At 44.0% G+C, this 21,368-nt stretch overlaps 1 protein-coding gene across 2 annotated transcripts in view; it reads right to left on the bottom strand.

Annotated features, from left to right (window-relative positions):
* The window catches only part of lyn (LYN proto-oncogene, Src family tyrosine kinase), a 125,516-nt gene that overhangs the window by 39,184 nt on the left and 64,964 nt on the right, over positions 1–21,368 (bottom strand). For both annotated transcript variants that reach the window (XM_067980055.1, XM_067980061.1), the window contains exons 9-10: positions 19,778–19,960; positions 17,583–17,659 (exon numbers count right to left, since the gene is read on the bottom strand). In XM_067980055.1, the coding sequence (XP_067836156.1) occupies positions 17,583–17,659; positions 19,778–19,960 (260 nt within the window). The remainder of the gene's footprint in view (positions 1–17,582; positions 17,660–19,777; positions 19,961–21,368) is intronic.

Here is a 21,368-nt window from a genome sequence, read left to right as displayed (position 1 = left end):
ATCCCATGGCACTATTTCAAAGACGAGCAGGGGAGTATTACCCGTTGCCCTGGCCAATATTTATCCCTCAACCAACATCACTAAAACAGATTATCTGGTCATTATCACATTGCTGTTTGTGGGACCTTGCTGTGTGCAAATCGGCTGCCGCGTTTCCTACATTTTAACAGTGACTACACTTCAAAAAGTACTTAATTGGCTGTAAAGTGCTTTGGGATGTCTTGAGGTCGTGAAAGGCATCATATAAAAGGCAAGTCATTCTTTCCTGAAGAGAAAACAAGTTATAACCCTTTTTCTAAGCAATCTTCCCTTTTCCATTGCAATGTCAGAGCTCTATCACTGCAATTGAGGGAGGATGAAAGTTCCTTCACACAAATACTGGAAAGAACTCTGCAGTTCGCTCCAGTGCTTAAGGCTGAAAACAAGTTTGTTTGAGAATAAAAAGTATTGCCCAGTGGTCTACAGGTCATGATATGATTTAAAGAAACATATGGTATTCATTGTGTAAATAAATACCAAAGCCACAGCATTCTGTTGTCTTACAAGTGCAAAATGCAAATAACCCATTGGCGCCACAGCCCGACACAATTGAGTTATATGGGTTCATCACATGAATAAAGAAGTTCCTCTTCCATCCATTCCTCTCCAATGAAATTATTTCACATATAAATTGTTTTGTATTATTTATGGTAATCACCTTTTAAAGGTCATTCAAGCCCTTTAAATATGTTGAGCTTTCACTGTATGCATTTTTCTAGTGCATACACTTCTGCAAAAAAAATCCCATGTAGGGTAACAGTAATTGAAAGTGCCAGGGATCAGCAGAGCTTGCGTGGTGTGATGATACAAATATTAGACTCTGATACACTGCTCCAACAAGTGGTAGGATACAAGATTGCTTCCCTCCCTGCCCAGATTTTCTCAACCTCTCTGAAGGCTGCAACTCATGTTGGAATACAATTTCACTGGCACTTACAGTCCCATCATAACTCACCCAAGTGGCTGGTCTTCAACCCAACAATGATGAATAGCAAGTTATTGAACCGTGGTAGGGATTACTACAAAGTAAAATGATGTTCTCATTCAATGTCTCCACATGCACACTTGCCAGCAGTTCCATGGAGTGTGGTCAGGAATAGGAATGCTTGCTTATTCCAACTATCTCCTCCTCCCACCTTTCCCCAATGCTTTGGGATACAGAGGTCAATTGTAATGCTCCCACCAGTGTCTTAGACACAATTAGCTACCTCAGCACAGGGATAACACCATTACTGAATTTCTCCCAATGTCCTGGCCAACCTTTATCCCTCAATCAACATCACTGAAACAGATTAACTGGTCATTTATCTCATTGCTGTTGGTGGAACCTTACTAGGTGTAAATTGGCTGCCACGTTTGCATACATTACAACAGTGACTACATTTTAAAAGTAATGAATTGACTAATGGACTTTGGGATGAAAGGTGCTATATAAATGCAATCTCTTTTCTTTCTTCCATATTTCAGCATGTCATGGATTGAGGTGATAAATAGAGAAGAGAGGAAGTGATTCCCATAAGACAGTGTTAAAAAAAAAGGGCAGTACATCATCCTGGCTCTCTCAGGCTGGCACTAGAATCATCGGTGGACAATGTGCTATTTGCTCAATTTCGTTACAAGGTACTTTGAGTGGAAGAAAATGAAAAAAAAAACACAACTTAGAAATAGTTACAAGCCTAACATTAGTTGACTTCATTTACAACAAAAAAAACAGGCTAGATTTATTGGTCCCAGTAATCTCCATAGTTTCTTGTTTTTTTTGGCAAAGCTTCAGTCACAAAGGGCACTTTATGTAATGTTAAGATACCAATCTTAACCATGGCCTTCCTCATTCTTTCAATTTACAAATGAATAGCTAGTCACCCAAATTTGGGCGTGGATGGGAACCATTACTGGGATTGTGTCATTTTAAATACACTGTGCTGATCCCCACCCCTATTTTAAATACACAATGATTAAGTTGAGGAAACTCAAAACAGGAACTTTCCAGTTGCATTTGGTCAGAAACAGAATGAAAGGAACTTTAAATGCAGCCTAGACTCTACCTACAAAGAAGGAGGAAGATTGCGCCCAGTGTGGTAACAAGCATCTTTTCTCGTTAATTTATTCATACGTGGAGATTTAATGTTGTCAAACTGCTTAAACCCAAGATGGAAACATTGATGACACAAGAATAATTCTTTTGTACAATCCAATGACAGAAATTAAATAATTGTGGATGTGCACAAGTAATTGAGAATAGAAAGCTTAACTAAAGAATGAGCCCATATATCTAGTAAAGCTATGGAAGTCATTGATGAACTTATAGAAACATAGAAAAGAGGATCAAGAGTGGGCCATTTTGCCCTTTGGGCCTGCTCCGCCATTCAAAAAGATCATGGCTGATCGTCTAACTCAGTACCCTGTTCCCACTTTTTCCCCATATGCTTTGATCCCTTTAGCATTAAGAAATATATCTATCTCCTTCTTGAATACATCTACTGACTTGGCCTCCACTGCCTTCTGTGGCAGAGAATTCCACAGGTTCACCACCCTCTGAGTGAAGAAATGTCTCCTCATCTCGGTTCTAAATGGCATACCCCATATCCTGAGACTCTGACCCCTGGTTTTGGACTCCCCAGCCATCAGGAACATCCTCCCTGCATCTAGTCTGTTTAATCCTGTTAGAATTTTATATGTTTTGATGCGATCACCTCTCATTCTTCTAAACTCTAGTGAATATAGGCCTAGTCGACCCAATCTCTCCTCATACGTCAGTCCTGCCAGCCCAGGAATCAGTCTGGTAAACCTTCGTTGCACTCCCTCCATGGCAAGGACATCCTTCCTCAGATAAGGAGACCAAAACTGCACACAATACTCCAGATGTGGTCTCACCAAGGCCCTGTATAACTGCAGTAAGACATCCCTGCTCCTGTACTCAAATCCTCTTGCAATGAAGGCCAATGTATTTTGTGGAGTAGGTAAGTTTATAGAAACAAGCAGCTGCACCATGGATTGTGGGAGGGGCATTATACCCATGATACTCCATGCATCTACATCAGCCATGTTACCATGGTGAAGTGCCAAGTGGAGCCCAGGCTCTCTGTGGGAGAGTCACTGTGGACCACTCTTACCTGTTAACTGAGCAGTCCTGGTGAAGGCCTGTTAGCGGCAAAGGACGGACAGGCAAGGAAACAAAAATATAACACACAAACCTTAAACAAATGGCATGATGATAAAGAATCTTGGCTAAATGATCTCAGTTGCACCGTTGTGAAGCAGTATTGACTGGATACAGCACAGAATTTTATATCCCATTTTAAAACCAGTATCAAAAAGTCATTACACAAACACAAGAGCACATGCACACAATAGATTAGTTAAGAGAAACTTTGCTCAAAAAAAAGGAACTTTAACAAAGAGGCCTTTTGTACAGGTTTCATGTTGACTGTTCAATTACTGCAATATCCCCTTTCTGAACAAAAATATGACAACAGGTCCACAAGTTTCACCCAATTGCTTAACCAGAAATCTTATTAAGAGGCATACATTGGAGCATAGTTTCTGCCATTTTGTGGTAAACAAAATGCAACATGCAGCCTTTTAGTGGGTTGAGGGCAATTATCCATTTGAACACAGAATGGAAATGAATAGGAAACTTCAAAACCATTGTAACATTTCCCTTAACCTGAACTGTGACACAATAAAAAATTCTGTTACAATTTGTGCAGAATATTCCTTTCTTCCTCCTTTTTTTTTTAAAAAAAAGGGGAATCATCTTCATGAAATTATTTGCCAAGTTTTGTTCTTTGCCAACTTTCTCCATTGCACTCAAGCTGAGGTACAGTTCCACAGGTATTAACAGCCCTTGCCATGTTCAAGTGGGGATTCTTCATATGACAATATAGAGATAGTATCATCCAACTATTCAACTCAGGGTAAGGGGGTGGGGGGTGTGATCATCACAATTGATCCACGCCCAATAGACACAGCTTCTACTGGAGGTATTGAATAGCAACTTGAAGAAAGAATCTGGGTCGATTTTCCCATTCGTAACCGTAGTACTCCACTGCAACCCTAGCTAAGGGCACCTAACAGCGCAGATCAGGAATCGAGCCTAGGATCTTTTTAGTGTGTATGACTCAGCACCACATGCGACAATGTATTTACCTACAGAATTATCACAGGAGCTCCGTAACCTTTTTATTTTGAGGAGAATCAGAGAGACAGTGCAATTTTTGTCATTATATCATGATACTATTCAGGTGAGCACATCACGGGTTTATAGGAAATGGTTTGCCAAACACTTTCTAATGAAGGCAATTTAAAATACCATCACATCAGATATATATTAATGAAATAAAAACAGAAAAATGCTGGAAATACTCAGCAAGTCAGGCAGTACCTGTGGAGAAAGAAACAGGTCAATGACCCTCGTCAGAACTGGAAGAAGTCGAAGATTAAACAGTTTTTAACCAAGTACAGAGTCAGGGAAAGTGTGTGTGGGGGGGGGGGGGGAGGGGGGGAAGGGAACAAAAGGGAAGACCTCTGATAGGGTGGAGCGCAGGAGTGGTTAAATGACAAAAGGGATGATGGTGCAAGGCAAAGAGGGTGGTAATGGGACAAGTAAAGGAACAAAAGATGGGTCTAGAGGAGCTGTAAATGGCAACAGCAGAACCATTACTAGCACTTACTATTCGAAAAAAAAGGGGAGCAGTGGTTATGATCTAAAGTTATTGAAATCAAAGTTGAGTCTGGAAGGTTGTAAAGTGCCTAAACAAAAGATGAGGTGCTGTTCCTCAAGCTTCCATTGAGCTTCCTTAGAACAGTGTAAGAGGCCGAGGACAGAGAGGTCAGAGTGGGAGTGGGACAGGGAATTAAAATGGCAAGCAACCGCAGGTCAGGTCACACTTGTGGACAGAACGGAGGTGTCCAGCAAAGTGATCACCCAATCTGTGTTTGGTCTCCCCAGTGTAGAGGAGACCGCATTGTGAGCAGCGGATACAATATACTAAATTGAAAGAAGTACAAATAAATCGCTGTTTCACCTGGAAGGTGTGTTTGGGGCCCTGGACAGTGAGAAGGGAGGAGGTGAAAGGACAGGTGTTGCATCTCCTGCGCTCACATGGGAAGATGCCATGGGGAGGAGAGCGGGTGTTGGAGGTGATGGATGAGTGGACCAGGGTATCGCGGAGGGAGCAATCCCTTTGGAATGCTGAAAGGGAAGGGGAGGGGAAACATGTCTTGGTGGCGGCATCGTGCTGGAGGTGACGGAAATGGCAGAGGATAATACGTTGAATATGGAGGCTGGTGGGGTGGAAGGTGAGGACAAGGGGGACCCTATCATGGTTCTGGGAGGGAGGGGAAGGGACGAGGGCAGAAGTACAGGAAATAGGATGGACATGGTCGAGGGCCCTGTCAACGACAGTGGAGAGGAATCCTCGGTTGAGGAAAAAGGAAGACATATCTTTGAAGGTGGCAGGACAAGTTGAGAAGGCTGTTAAAAAAGCATAAGGGGTCATTGGCTTTATAAGTAGAGGCATAGAGTACAAAAGCAAGGAAGTTATGCTAAATCTTTATTAATCACTGGTTAGGCCCCAGCTGGAGTAGTGTGTCCATTTCTGGGCACCACACTATAGGAAGGATGTCTAGGCCTTAGAGAGGGTGCAGAAGAGATTTACTAGAATGGTACCAGGGATGAAGGACTTCGGTTATACGGAGAGACTGGAGAAGCTGGGGTTGTTCTCCTTAGAGCAGAAAAAGTTAAGAGGAAACTTGATAGAGGTGTTCAAAATCATGAACGGTTTTGATAAACTAAATAAGGAAAAACTGTTTCCAGTGGCAGAAGGGTCAGTAACCAAAGGACAGAGATTTAAGGTAATTGGCAAAAGAACCAGAAGCGACATGAGGAAAAAACATTTTACGCAGTGAGTTGTTATGATCTGGAATGCACTGCCTGAAAGGGTGGAGGAAGCAGATTCATTAATAACTTTCAAAAGGGAATAGGATAAATACTTGAAAGGGAAAAATTTACAGGGGTATGGTGAAAGGGCAGGGAGCGGGACTAATTGGATAACTCTTTCAAGGATCCGAATGGTTAGAATCTTAGAAAGCTATATCTTTCTATGATTCTATGAACTACCCCAGTTAAAAAGGAATTGCCCTCCCAAGAATATACCAACTCTAACACAACTTAAAACATTGGGGCTAAACATCTGTGGCCCGTACAGTTCTGTCCCACTAAGTCCAGCAAGAAAATGCTGGAAGGGCTAGAAATTAGGCTGGGACTCGGATAAACCAGATCCTGATCTTTTCCACTAGTTTACACGTGGCTTTGTTTGGAGAGTATCCCCCACCCATTCCAGAGGAGATGTGATTGTAAGAGAAGGGACTGCTACCCAGGAGTTTCCTCATTCCTGGTCAGTGAATTGTCCGGGTACTCCAATTGAACCAAGGCGCACCGACCTCCTGGCTGGGGCAAGTGGGGCCACATGTGGCTCCAGGCCTAAATCCATAAAGATTTAGAAAATTTTCCAAACATTTTTCAGCTGCCTCAAAGAAGCCAGAATCTAACATGATCCCAGTAACCACACCCTCCTCCCCTCACCCCCAACCCAGATCCGACACCCTCTGCCCAAATTACCAGCCTCCCCTGAATGACAGCACCCAAGATATGCTGGCGCACACCATCGGTATCTATATCAGGGAACAACATGGCCCTGGAAAGTTTACCAAGGTCAGCGATGGAGGTCCTGGCACCTACACCAAGGTGTCAACCGTGCGGAATTTCAGGGGCACTTTGTTTTCTTGTCAAAAATCAGAATGCTATCTAGTTATGTAACAAGCCCACAATGTTAGAATCTGTAGCTATGGCTGTGCATCACCAACTTTCCCCCATCCGTCTACCTAACATAGCATCCCTAATATACCGTGTATACAAAAGGTGTTGGAACACGCAATTAAAAAAAGGTGCAAAAATTCAAAAATAACATTGAAAACTATATGTGCAAATTTACAGAGACTTTTCATTAAAAGGCCCGGTATTTTATTTAAATTAAACTTGAAGGCTGAAAATAGTAATCACAGGCTCTGTGAAATAAAGGAGCTTGTTGATGTGAGCCTTTTATGGGGGTGTGGGAAAGGAGGGGAAAGACAGTGCATTGACCCAGGCTCCTCAGCTACAAGCGTAGACTAGCTTCAGCTGCATTCAACACTGTTTGCAATTTGTTATGTTCGTAGACAACAAATTCAACCGTAAACATTAAATTAATAGACGCTTTTTAAAAAATAAACAAAAATATAGTTGGCTCAGTTGATCAGGTACCAATAGATAGATAAAACCCATCTGTTTCCAAAACATGCACATTATGCTCCAGTGATATTTAGATCAGCAAGTGTTCATTTTCTCAGTTCCCCTTTTGTCATGTACTAGTGGAAAATATGAGCAGTGTTATTTTTTTCCTATTTGGTGACTAAACATATGAAGCTCAATTATTTTTAGTGCAGAAATAGCCACAAATCTTTCTGAAAATATTAAAGAATTCCAAACACAAAGCTTTTAAAAATTCATTCTGGCTAGGCGTTGCAGGCAAGGCTAGCATTTATTGCCCTTCCCTAGTTACCCTTGATAAGGCAGTGGTGAACCTTCTTCTTGAACTGCTGCAGTCCGTGTGGTGAAGGTGCTCCCACAATGCTGTTAGATTTTGACTCAGCGACAATGAAGGAACGGTGATATTGGGGCCTTCCTGTTTAATTTGCTTGCTAGATTGTTCATAAATTGATGCTAACCTCCCAAAACCCGTGGCCTCCACCACCCAAAAGGATAAGATCAGCAGGTGCACGGGAACACCATCACCTCCAAGACACACCATTGTGACGTGGACATGTATCTCAACATTTGGTGAATTTTTGTGTTCAAGGTGAGGTGTGTCACTATCTGAGAATGGAACATTTCATTTCTGTTATCCAAATACTGTGCTCCTAGATAAATTATGGGTCAAATGTACAGTATCGGTCCTCCTAATCTTTCCTCCACCCCAATCCCAACCTCAGCACAGTTGGGTAGAATTACTGCGGTAGTTCCCCGATCTCCTACCGTGAACTACGATGGAAGATTGGCAAAAACCCTGGAGAAACAATGTAAACAGCCATTTACGGTCTTCTCCAGTGTTTTCACCAATCTTCTGCCGAAGTTACAGCGGATCTTCCGGACAATCCCATTGAAATTACTGGCGAGTAAGCTTTGGTAAACAGTAGCATTTTTTAAAAAACTGTACTGTGTTAGCAAGTAAGATTGTCAATTAATGCCAAATTATAAACATATCAGCAGCAATGGGTTCAGACAGCCTAGTTTGTTTCATGTAGGACTTTTACAACCAATAGACCTTCACACTATCAATCTGGACTGGATTCAAACCAAACCCGCAAAAGTGAAAGGATAGTGCATTGTATCATTCATTCTCTATAATAGAAGCAAATGCATCAATAGAAAAATGCTAAACAGGATTGAAGTTGGCATGGCAACATGATTATTCATTAGTTTCAGCCACAAAACCATCTGTTTCTGTAACCCTGGGACTGTGACAAGTTCCTGAAAACCAGGTGTCCAACTGACTAAAAGGGTCCCACATGATTCTAATGAAATGTACATCAAGTATCGACAAATACATCACAACATTTCTGCTGACACCTGTATGGTCTAGCCTCATTCTAGTCTTTATGTAGTATTTTCTTTCCTCCATCCTGTTTGTTTTCCTGAATAACTGAATTCCTGAATACTCTTTATCATTCAAATAGAAGATTGTTCCTCAAACTGTATTCGGTTTCTAAATTGCCCATGTTTTCCCCCTACCTTTGGCTAGCTACCGCCTGTCACTTGCTGTGTCTTACAATAAGTAAAGTAGACTGCATGTGGAATTCCTGGGTTGTTCTGAGAATCAGTGGGTTGGAGACATGCCTACAAGTCAAACAAGAAATCCCCCAGCATGGGTGGGAATGGCTTAGCCAGAACAGTTTAGTCATACATTAGGACAGGCATCTGACCTGATCTTCAACTTTACTGAAATAATAAAAGTTTTATTTAGTATTTAATATTTTACAGCTGAGATTTTCCCTCTTCAGCAGCTATTCCACTAAGTGTGGCAGGGAGTGAATCCTACCTGTCCAGCAAATCTCCCAGGGTCAGCCCAAGTGAAATATTTTTGGCTGGCTCCTGACAAAGCTTTCATCTGCAACAGGGAAACTGCCAGGAGGTGGGAAAGGCTGAGGAAAGTCCCTGCTACTACAGAACTCAAGGTCTGCAGTAGTTTAAAGTCAAGAAAAAGCATCTGACCTCTGCCAAATCCAACACAGAAAAGGATGAAAACTCAGCAGAACAATTGTGACTCAAAAGGAAAATCCTCCCTGTAGTGACCAGAGGGCCAAGAACTAGAGGACAGTTTAAAACACTGCTGGCGTTGAAGATGTATAGTATCATTTTGGGAACCATAAATGCCAGGATCAAATAAACCATCAATTTCTAAACCAAAAGTTGTATAAAAGTTTGCATGAACAAATAATTTTAGCAAATGCTCATTGGCCTAAAGGCACAATATTTTAATTTTAATTTGGTAAGCAAAATCTTGTTGTTCAACTGGGTTTTATTGTTACTTTTATATATCGGTATTTAGCAGGAAAGGCTTTTAATAGAACATGAATGCAAACAGTTTTGAATAAATAATGGTAAGTCCCACGTGTGATGAAACTCTGAAGGTCATTGTACACATTACAAATCTGTCAATACAAGAGGAATGCTTCCTTTTGTGTGTTTACCAATTACAAAAGTCCGGAAATTGAGTGTGTTACCAGGATGTATTGCTGATAACACAGAATCTGAGGCTCTTTTGAAAAGTATGAATTAAGGTCTATATTGCTTATAAAACAAACTGTCAGTAGAGTTAAAATGTTTAAAATTGTATTAAGGTTTTAAGTCAAATTTAAAATCTAAAACTGCATTTAAAGTGAAGTTTTGGATGGTAAACCAAAGATTGATCTTCACAAAAAAAAAATGCAGCAGTTCTTTTCTTGTATGGAAAGGCAAGATGACAAATAGTGACTGGATGTTACCGGTTATGCAAGACTCCCGAATGAGTGGAATGCTCAGCAGAATGGCAGCGGCAAAAACCTTGAAATAATTGGGGGGTGGGGTGGGTGGAGAAGAGTGGGGAAGTGTAGGGTTGTTCTGGATGGGTGAATTATGGTGGGCCAAATAGCCTTCCTCATCCATAAGTATCTTCGAACTTAGCAACCAACTAGACCGAGACAATGGCATCAATCTTCCTCTTGGAGGAAATTTCTGCTCATCCAAAATTGGATGTTGGACACGCAGCGTGACAAATCAAAGAACGTGGAGGTGTTGAGAGAAGTGGTAGTGAGATAGAGGTGGGTGCTGCAACTCCATGTTTGAATGCCTCCAATCAGATTTCTGCTCCTGCCACAGCACTGAAATGGCCCTTATCAAAGTCACAAATGACATCCTATGTGACTGTGACCATGGCAAACTATCCCTCATCCTTCGACCTGTCTGGAACATTTGACACAGTTGACCACACCATCCTCCTCTAATGCCTCTCCTCTGTCGTCCAGCTGGACAGGACTACCCTCGCCCGGTTCCAATCCTATCTATCCAGTTGTAGCAGGAGATTCATCTGCAATGGCTTCTCTTCCCGCTCTTGCACTGTTACCCCTGGAGTTCCCCAATGATCTATCCTGGCCCCCTCCTATTACTCATCTACATGCCGCCCCTCGGTAACATCGTCCCAAAATAAAACGTCAGGTTCCATATGTACACTGACGACACCCAGCTTTACCTCGCCACTACCTCCATGACCCATCCACTGTCTCTGATTCATCACACTGCTTGTCCGACATCCAGTACTGCAGAAATTTCCTCCAGCTTAATATTAGGAAGACCGAAGCCATTGTCTTCAGTCCCCGCCACAAACTCCATTCCCTAGCCACCGACTCCATCCCTCTCCCTGGCCACTCTCCAAGACTGAACCAGACCGTTCACAACTTTGGTATCCTATTTGACCGAGCTGAGCTTCCGTCCATATACCCGCTCCATCACCATCATCAAGACCACCAACATCCACCATCGCCCGTCTCCACCCCGCCTCAGCTGATGAAACGCTCATCTATGCCTTTGTTATCTCCAGACTTGACTATTTCAATGCTCTCCTGGCCAGCCTCCCATCTTTCACCCCCCATTAACTTGGTCATCCAAAACCCTGCTGCCCGTATACTAACTCTCGCCAAGTCCAGTTCACCCATCTCATCCTAGTTTTCAAATCCCTTCATGGCCTCGTCCCTTCCTATCTCTGTAACCCCCTCCAGTCCTACAACCCTCCTAGATCTCTGTGCTCCTCCAATTCTGGCCTCTTGCGCATCACTGATTTTAATCCCTCCACCATTGGCGGCCATGCCTTCAGCTACCTAAGTCCTTAGCTCAGGAATTCCCTCCCTAAACCTCTCCGCTTCTCTCCCCTCCTTTAAGATGCTCCTTAAAACCTACCTCTTTGACCAAACTTTTGGTCACCTGTCCTAATATCTCCCAATGTGGCTCGGTGTCAAATTTTGTGTAATAACGTTCCTGTAAAGCACTTTGGGACATTTTACTACATTAAAGGCACAACATAAATTCAAGTTGTTGTTGTTGTTGTTGTTGTTCTTAAGGCTAGATACTGCCCAGCAAACCTCCTTTACTTCTTTCAAGATGTTACAGAAAAAGAAGATAATAGTAATCCCTAGGATTTAGTTTATTTAGACTTTTTTGATAATATTCTACATGAAACACTTCAATAACCATGAATCCTGGAGAGAATAATGCACTAGATTACAATCTGGTTACAAAAATAAGCAAAAGAAAGCACTCGAGAGGCGTAATGTCAAACTGAGTGGCGGGGAGCTTTACAACGCACTAGTCAAACATAGAAACATAGAAAATAGGAGCAAGAGTAGGCCATTCAGCCCTTCGGGCCTGCTCCGCCATTCAAAATGATCATGGCTGATCGTCTAACCCACTTTCTCCCCATATCCCTTAATCCCTTTAGCATTAAGAAATATATCTATCTCCTTCTCGAATACATCTAATGACTTGGCCTCCACTGCCTTCTGTGGTACAGAATTCCACAGGTTCACCTCCCTCAGTGAAGAAATTTCGCCTCATCTCGGTTCTAAATGGCATACCCCATATCCTGAGACTGTGATCCCTGGTTCTGGACTCCCCAGCCATCGGGAACATCCTCCCTGCATCTAGTCTGTCTGGTCCTGTTAGAATTTTATGTTTCGATGAGATCACCTCTCATTCTTCTAAATTCTAGTGAATATAGGCCTAGTCGACCCAATCTCTCCTCATACGTCAGTCCTGCCATCCCAGGAATCAGTCTGGTAAACCTTCGTTGCACTCCCTCCATGGCAAGGACATCCTTCCTCAGATAAGAAGACCAAAACTGCATACAATACTCCAGATGTGGCCTCACCAAGGCCCTGTATAACTTTGTATAACTGCAGTAAGACATCCCTGTTCCTGTACTCAAATCCTCTTGCAATGATGGGCCAACATACCATTCGCCTTCCTAACTGCTTGCTGCACCCGAATGCTCGCTTTCAGCGACTGGTGTACAAGGACACCCAGGCCTCATTGCACCTTCCCTTTTCCCAACCTATCACCATTCAGATAATAATCTGCCTTTCTGTTTTTACAACCAAAGTGGATAACCTCACATTTATCCACATTATACTGCATCTGCCATGTTCTTGTCCACTCACCCAACTTGTCTAAATCACATTGGAGCCTCTTTGCATCCTCCTCGCAGCTCACATTCCACCCCAGCTTTGTGTCGTCTGCAAACTTGGAAGTGTTACATTTAGTTCCCTCATCCAAATCATTGATATATATTGTGAATAGCTGGGGTCCAAGCACTGATCCCTGCGGTACCCCACTAGTCACTGCCTGCCACCCGAAGAAAGACCATATGCTCCATATTCATTATACTGTTACGTTTTGGTTACCATGCTATAGCTATTTTTGTATCAGAAAGTTTGAAGAAAAGAGCAATGACTGGTCCCAAGAGTAAAGAGGATGAGCTATAAGATTAGAGGAACTTTATTGTCTAGACAGGTGGCAGCTGGAGTGACCTCATCAAAGCATAAGTGACATAGATAAGTAAACCTATTAGTTCAAAGCACACCAATAAAGTAGGATCAGAAGTCATAAATGGAAATTAGTGAAAAATAAATTTAGGCTAGATATCAGAAAAAATATCTATAGTCAGTGATAAATGTTTAGAATAGTCTACCAAGAAAAATAATAAAGACATTGATGTTATTCTAAATTTAATTCGATGTTATGATGGAAGAGCTAATGCACTAGAGGGATTAACTTTGATAGGGCATATGGCCTTTTTAAAAAAATCCCTGGCTTTCCTTGTTCTTAATTCTTCTGCATGTAGAAAGGAAAACTACAGGACTATTGAGAGAATAAACAATCTAAAACAAATATTCTGTAGTCAAGCAATCATAACAGTGCCTTCTCATTTGAACCCTTGAAATTGTAGTTTAGCAAAATCAGAGTAAAATCAGATTCAATTTTAGGATATCTCCCTTACTTTGTGCTGCATACTGATTGAAATAAACAGTGCCATTCTGGCCTAAGCTCTCTACCTCTCTCCCACCCCCCCCCCCCACCAACTTTTCAGCCAATCTGGGGTGGGCAGAGGTGGAAGATTGTTTGGGGACAATCTACCATCCCATATGTGGGTGGGCATATGTCACCATGCAAATGAGGGAAACATAGGGCTCAATTTTACCACCCGCTATCGGGTGCGTTCCCCGCGGGGGGGGGGGGGGGGCTCCGAAAATCGGAGAATCCCGGCGCGGTAGCGGAGCCCGCCCCGAACCCGCACACTTCCGGGTTCCCCGCTGACGCGCCGGCGTGCGCGCGCAGCCCCCGCTGGTGGGAATCCCGCAGGCAATTAAAGCCAGCGGGATGCCACTTGACAATATTTAGTTAGGTATTTCAGTTCATTAACTGACCTGATTAAGGGACTATGTGGGATTTTTGAACAACATGGGACTGTTTCCCACACTGGGGGAAACACTCCCAGGCCGAATGGACGTGTTGCAGCTGTCAGCCTGTGGCAGCTGCAAAGGTCCATTTGACAGGTGGGGGGGGGGGGGGGGGGGGGGAGACCCTCACCCATTGCAGGAGGCCACTCTGTCACTTGGGACAAAGTTTGGCCTCCATCACCCTCCACCTGACAGTCAAAGTCACCAACCTGCACACTTACCCCGGGGTCCGGAGACACGTACCTACCTTGCGGACCCCCTCAGATGTATCCTGTGGATGGGGGCTGCCGTAGCTGCAGTCATGATCTCCTCGGAGGGCGAACAGCATCACCAGCCTCACCAGCCTCGCCAGCCACGCCGTCCACCTCTGACACGTGGAGCTCCACAACACAGTGCTGTGACACATCCACCTGTACAGCAGGAGGGAGGGCTACTGCAGAGAGAGATGCATCGCAGAGGGCACTACCCTCGCCACAGGGTCCACAGACCGAGGCTCAGCCTCCTGGACCTCTCTGAGCAGCAGTGCACACGGAGGCTCAGAGTCACTCGACATGTAGTCGTGGACATCTGCAGCCACTTTCATGCCTAGCTGCTACTGGCTGGCCCAAGCACCATCTTCTTACCTGTCGCTGTCAAAGTCACCACTGCCCTCCACAACTTCTCCTCCGCACCCTTCCAGGGTGCAACCGAGGACATCGCCGATGCCTCTCAGTCGTCCGCGCAGAAGAGCCCTGCAAATACACCTACACCCACTCTGCAGTGACACAATGGGTGGCATCAGTGGTGGGTCCTCATGGTGATACCCAGGAGCGGGCATTATTGCACAAACCAGACAGGATTCGCGAAGACATGCGGTAGTGGTGCCAGTATAATGTGTGATGTGAGTTGTTCTGCAATTGCGATATAAGTAACACCCATGACAAACCCTCAAACACCCTCGTGCATCCCCTTCATGCTCACGACACATATGTGATGCATGCCCTGTGGCTGCAGCACAGGTTGTGGCAGGTTGAGTGAGGCTGGCCGTGAGAGAGATGCACGAGAGGGTGAGTATGGGATAGAGCCATGAGATTGTATGAGGATTGGGTTGCGTGGTAGTGGCGGGGTGAGTACTGGCGAGGTGAGTAGGTGCAGGTAAGATGAGGATGGGGTTTGAGTGGGTGTGAGGGGTGATGTGACAGAGTAGTGTTGGCAGTGCCGAAGGAGATGTGGGGTGGGGTGGGGGCAGTGCTGTGGCAGACGGAGTGTAGGGGAAAGACTACGTGTACTCACTGTGGCTGACCTACTGAGGTCATTGGAGCGCCTCCTGCACTGTGTGCAGGTGGGCGATATGTTGGTGGCGCAGGTGACCCCCTCTGCCACCTCGAGCCAGGCCTTCCTGGTGGCAGAGACGGGCCGCCTCCTCCCGCCCGCCAGGTGGAAGATCTCTGTCCCCCCCTCCTCCTCACCCCAGGTATTGATACCTGGGGTGAGGCATCATTAAACTGGGAGCAGCCTTCCCCCTGGGCTGCTCCATGCAGTCATCTGTGCTATTGGTTGCAGCATCTGTCAGTGGAGGACTGCCCCTTTAAATAGAGCGCCTCCAGCTGACAGATCCTACTGCGCATGCGCAGCCCGCCCGACGCGCAGATCAGCAGCGGGGAACCCGGAGGAGCAGGTAAGTGGATCCAATTAGTGGGTTGCCTGCTACGATCACGTGGGAAACCCACCAATTTCACCGGGCGCGTTACCCACGCGCCCGATAGCCCACCCGCCGAAAACCCGCAGCCCTGCTAACATCGGGCCCATAGTCTCTGCCATGTTCCTGTCATTTGGACACTGGACCAGGGGCTGTCTGTTAGGTCGATGGAGGGCATGAAGAGAAGAGGAGCCTATGCAATTGCTCACAGAGTGCACCCATGCACAGACCCCATCAACAAAATAATAATTACCTTAAAAAAAACTTTTATTTACGGGCAGCTCGCCAGCTGCCTCTTTCTCCCATTGCAGCAGGTCTCCACCCCCAGACTAGTGCAATTCTCCGGCAAAGGAGGGAGGTGGGGTGGAAAGCATGGCCTGGGCTCTGATTTCTACCAGTTCATTCAGTAATAATCATATAGTATATTTGAACAAGACCAACTCAGTGTAAATGAACAACTCATTAACAATTATATATATTGTATGGATTGAGTATTAATGGGGAGTGCAAGTGGAGATTTGTGTAATTTGCAACATCTCTATTTCCCATCCCCTCCCCCCTAAATGACCAAGGGCCCTTATTCTTAACTTTCAAAATGCTAAACAGAGAAATTCCCAGTGGATCCACAAAACTTCTTGATCAATATGGATGCAAGGACAAGAGTAACTCAACTTTTTCTTTAAAAAAAGATATTTTTCCTGTTCTCTGTAACTTTTCTTCAGCTTTATCTTAGTGTAAACTTGGCATAAGGTGGGAATCTTCCTGTGAAGCACCTTGGGACATTTTACTACGTTAAAGGCACAATCTCTAACCACCCACCCCCCAAGGTCTCCGACCCCCGCGATGACCCCCGAACCCCCCCCGGATTTCCCCCCCACCCACCCCAATCCAACACTTACCTTTTCACGTCCACTCCCTGGCTGCCCTCCTGTCTGACTGAGACCAGCCTGTCAATCAGGCCAGTCTGTCGGGCAGAAAACTTACAAAAGAAAAAGACATCCTTACGTCAAAATCGTAAGGACGTCCAGGAAACCCATACTTCCGAGTTTCCTATCAGGAATTCCATCCTGCCCCGCTCCCTGATAAAATCATGCCCCTGGAAACGGGCACTGAGCTAACTTCTCAGTTGGGGAATAATGCAAGATAGAGGCAGCCTTAATAAGAGGCAAAAATATGATGTTTTAAAAGAAGGTACTGCAGCTGACTCAGATCTATGTGGAATGGAGCCATTCGACCAGGCAGGTCACAAGTTTCTTTCCATAGCCTCACTACAACTAGATTTAGTACCTGTGGGTTAGGGGGCAGGAAGGGGACACTATCCAGTAACTCCTGCACATCAGGTAAAGACAGCATTGGATTTACCTGTGATGCTCCTTTACCTGTGATGCTCCTTTGGTTGGATATCCTGCTGATAGTCACTGTCTTCATATGTGAAGAATGACAGTTGAGTTAGGCAAAGAAAAGTGCCTGGCACTCATGGAATCCTCTCTCATTACATGTTAGTACCAAAGGAAAGAAGTCTGAAAAAAATTACTGCACTGCAATTATAAAGGTCGTTTATGGTGGACAATTTGACAACTACATTGTTTTAAGAGAAGAGAACAGGCAATAACAACAGACTCAAATGCTGGTCTAAGCATCCTGATGTTCAACCAATTTGGTTTTATTGAATGGGAATGTGGGACCTAGAACTGATCTTTAGGGCGACTTTTCTATCTATACAAAGACAGGGTAAACCATTTAAAATGGTTTGTACCTTATTTTCACACAGCTTACTTACCTGTGCTGTGAAATCAATCATTTTTGGTAATGAAAGTCTCCTCCCTTCATCTGTCTTCAGGAAATCTAGTAAACTACCTGTGTTTTTAAAAAAAAGTGTACTTTAGATAAAAAGGATTTAAAAATAACAAGTAAACTATTAGTATGGACAAAATTCCAATGAGACCTTCAAATTCAAACAATAAAAAAAACTTCTGGTTTAATAATAGCCACAATCTTTAATATTTTAAAGAAGTGAATCCTGAAATAATATAGTACATATAATTTCCTGGTGTTCAAGTGTCATTTGTAGGAATCCCTTGGAAATTCAAGAAAGTTATGAGGTCTGTGTAGAGTGTCCTGTAGGGATTGCATGTGTTCATAGCCTTTCTAGTAGCCCACCAAGCTAAACTTCCCCTACAGTTTCCTCCTACCTTAGCCCTGAACTCACATTTTTCTCTAGTTTCTCTCCTATCTTCCCCAAGCAATTCTTGTCCATGAGACCCACCTCCGGCCCCCTCAACCCTATTCCCACCAAACAGCAGACCACTTAATTTCCTTTCCAGGCCCCCATGTTAGCTGATATTGTTAACTGTTCCCTGTCCTCAGGTACTGTTCCCCTCCTCTTCAAATCTGCAGTCATCACCCCCTCCTCAAAAAACCCACCCTTTACCCCACTGACCTTTACCGCCCCCATCTCCAACCTCCCTTTCCGCTCCAAAATCCTTGAATATGTCATCACCTCCCAAATCTGTACCTATCTTACCCGCAACTCCATGTTTGAATCCCTTCAATCAGGTTTCTGCCCCTGCTACAGCACTGAAATGGCCCTTATCAAAGTCACAAATGACATCCTGTGTGACTGTGACCATGGTAAACTATCCCTCATCATCCTTCTCGACTTGTCTGCAGCCTTTGACATGGTTGACCACATCTTTCTCCTCCAACGCCTCTCCTCCATTGTCCTGCTGGGTAGGATTGCGTTCGCTTGGTTCCATTCCTATCTATCCAGTCATAGCCAGAGAATCACCTGCAATGGCTTCTCTTCCTGCTCCCGCATCGTTACCTCTGTAGTCCCCCAAGGATCTATCCATGGGCCCCTCCTATTCCTCATCTACACACTGCCCCTCAGCGACATCATCTGAAAACACAACATCAGGATCCACATGTACGCTGACAACACCCAGCTCCACCTCACCACCAACTCTCTTGACCCCTTCACTGCTTCCGATTTGTCACGCTGACATCCAGTACTGGATAAGCAAAAATTTCCTCCAACTAAATAGTGGGACGACCAAAGCCATTGTCTTCAGTCCCCACCACAAACTCCGTTCCATTGTCATCAACTTCATCCCTCTCCCTGGCCAGACCGTTTGCAACCTTAATGTCCTATTTGACCCAGAGATGAGCTTCCTACCACATATCCGCTCCATCATCAAAACTGCCTACTTCCACCTTAGTAACATCGCCCGTTTCCACCCGTGCCTCAGCTACTGAAACCCTCATCCATGCCTTTGTTACCTCTAGACTTGACTATTCCAATGCTCTCCTGGCCGGCCTCCCATCTTCCACCCCCAATAAACTTGAGCTCATGCAAAACTCAGCTTCCCATATCCTGACTAGCACCAAGTCCCGTTCACCCATCACCCCTGTGTTCACTGACCTACATTGACTCCCAATCTGGCAACGCCTCGATTTTAAAATTCTCATCCTTATTTTCAAATCCCTCAATGGCTTCGCCCCTCCCTATCTCTGTAACCCCCTCCAGCCCTACAACACTCCGAGATCGCTGCGCTCCTCCAATTCTGGCCTCTTGTACATCCCCGATTTTAATCCCTCCACTATTGGTGGCCGTGCCTTCAGCTGCCTAGGCCCTAACTCTGGAATTCCCTCCCTAAACCTCTCTGCCTCTCTCTCCTCCTTTAAGATGTCCCTTAAAACCTACCTCTTTGACCAAGCTTTTGGTCGCCTGTCCTAATATCTCATGTGGCTCGGTGTCAAATCTTGTGTGATAATGCTCCTGCAAAGCACCTTGGGATGTTTTACTACGTGAAAGGTGCTATATAAATGCAAGTTGTTCTTGTTCTTATTTTCACATGGTAAACAGGCTTCTAAAGCTGGACATTTAGTAACCCAGGATTTATGTACATTTGGGATTACCGGGTTACTCAACGGCTCTATAAAAATACTGTACTTAATTCCAGTGTTCAGACTGACCATTGGCCATAAATTCAGCAATAATGTAAATCGGGTCTTCTATAGTCACTACTGCGTAGAGCCGCACCAATCTCTCGTGTAAGAGTTTCTTCATGAGATTGGCTTCTTCAAGGAAGGCTTCCACAGACATAGTGCCTGGTTTCAACGTTTTCACAGCTACTTTTGTAGTATTGTTATAGTAACCTAAAATAAAATGGAACACACGTACAGTAAGGAAAGCTGTTGACAGCAAAGGAATTATCATTTATTTCTCTGAAAGAGAAACTACAAGTTCCAAGCAGTTTTACAGTTGCAACTTCAGTCTAAAATGTACAATTTACTCTGTGTTGTAAGGGTTTATACAATTTACTTTGTACATAAAGGTTTTATGTACAAAGCAGATCGCAAGATAGATACAGGTGAGGGAGGCCACCCCAAACCATTTTAGCTCATCCATCCAGTTCCCCTCCAAATCACATTATCTGGCTCCCCTCCCCCATTACACCACCTGACTGAGTTTTTGCCTCCACTACCCTATCCAAATGTTGATCAGTGTGTGTTTGAAGAGGTTTCTCCTGACATCTACCCTAAACTTTCCTTTCAACAGTGTCCCTTTCTTCTAGTATCCAGACATTCCTTGAAACAATGCTCTAGAATAACCTCAATGTGTTTTTAATATCTTGTATATTTTTTTAAATCTAAAGGTCCCTTCTCAGTTGCCTCCTTATTAGAAGAGCCCAGTTTCTCCAGTCTTTCCTTTGACACAAAGAAGGAACCTCACGATTCACCCCTGCATCATTGCTTGAATGATTTCTTTATGCCTTGCTGACCAAAACAGAAGATAGTATTCAAGGTGCAGTTTGGTCAGGATTCTGTACAGTTTTATGATGCCTTCTGACTTTTACTTAACTAACTAAGCAATATAATTAAGGATTCTGCTTGCTTTGTTTATTACTGCTCCACAGCGATTAAAGTTGTGTCTAAATCTACTGTCTTACCCAAATCTTTCTGCTTCACCTTTAATTATTTCTATAAAGTCCATGGTATACTTGCAACATCAATTTTCCTACCAATTTATACTATCTTGCACTTACTTGGATTGCATTTCATCTACCACTGATTTGCCCAGTTGCTATTTATTTTATCTATTGTTAAATAAATTTGCTCTATTCATAGACATCGGAACAGGAGTAGGCCATTCAGCCCCTCATGCCTGCTGCGCCATTTGATAAGATCATGGCTGATCTGTGATCTAACTCCATATACCTGCCTTTGGCCCATATCCCTTAATACCTTTGGTTGCCAAAAAGCTATCTATCTCAGATTTAAATTTAGCAATTGAGCTAGTATCAATTGCCGTTTGCGGAAGAGAGTTCCAAACTTCTACCACCCTTTGTGTGTAGAAATGTTTTCTAATCTCACTCCTGAAAGGTATGGCTCTAATTTTTAGACTGTGCCCCCTATTCCTAGAATCCCCAACCAGCGGAAATAGTTTCTCTCTATCCACCCTATCTGTTCCCCTTAATATCTTATAAACTTTGATCAGATCACCCCTTAACCTTCTAAACACTAGAGAATACAACCCCAATTTGTGTAATCTCTACACAGGAGA

The sequence above is a fragment of the Heptranchias perlo genome, chromosome 3 (genome assembly GCF_035084215.1).
Source record: "Heptranchias perlo isolate sHepPer1 chromosome 3, sHepPer1.hap1, whole genome shotgun sequence".
Lineage (NCBI taxonomy): Eukaryota > Metazoa > Chordata > Chondrichthyes > Hexanchiformes > Hexanchidae > Heptranchias > Heptranchias perlo.
The sequence above is the reverse complement of the archived record's forward strand: the minus strand, read 5'-3'. Positions and strand labels throughout refer to the sequence as shown.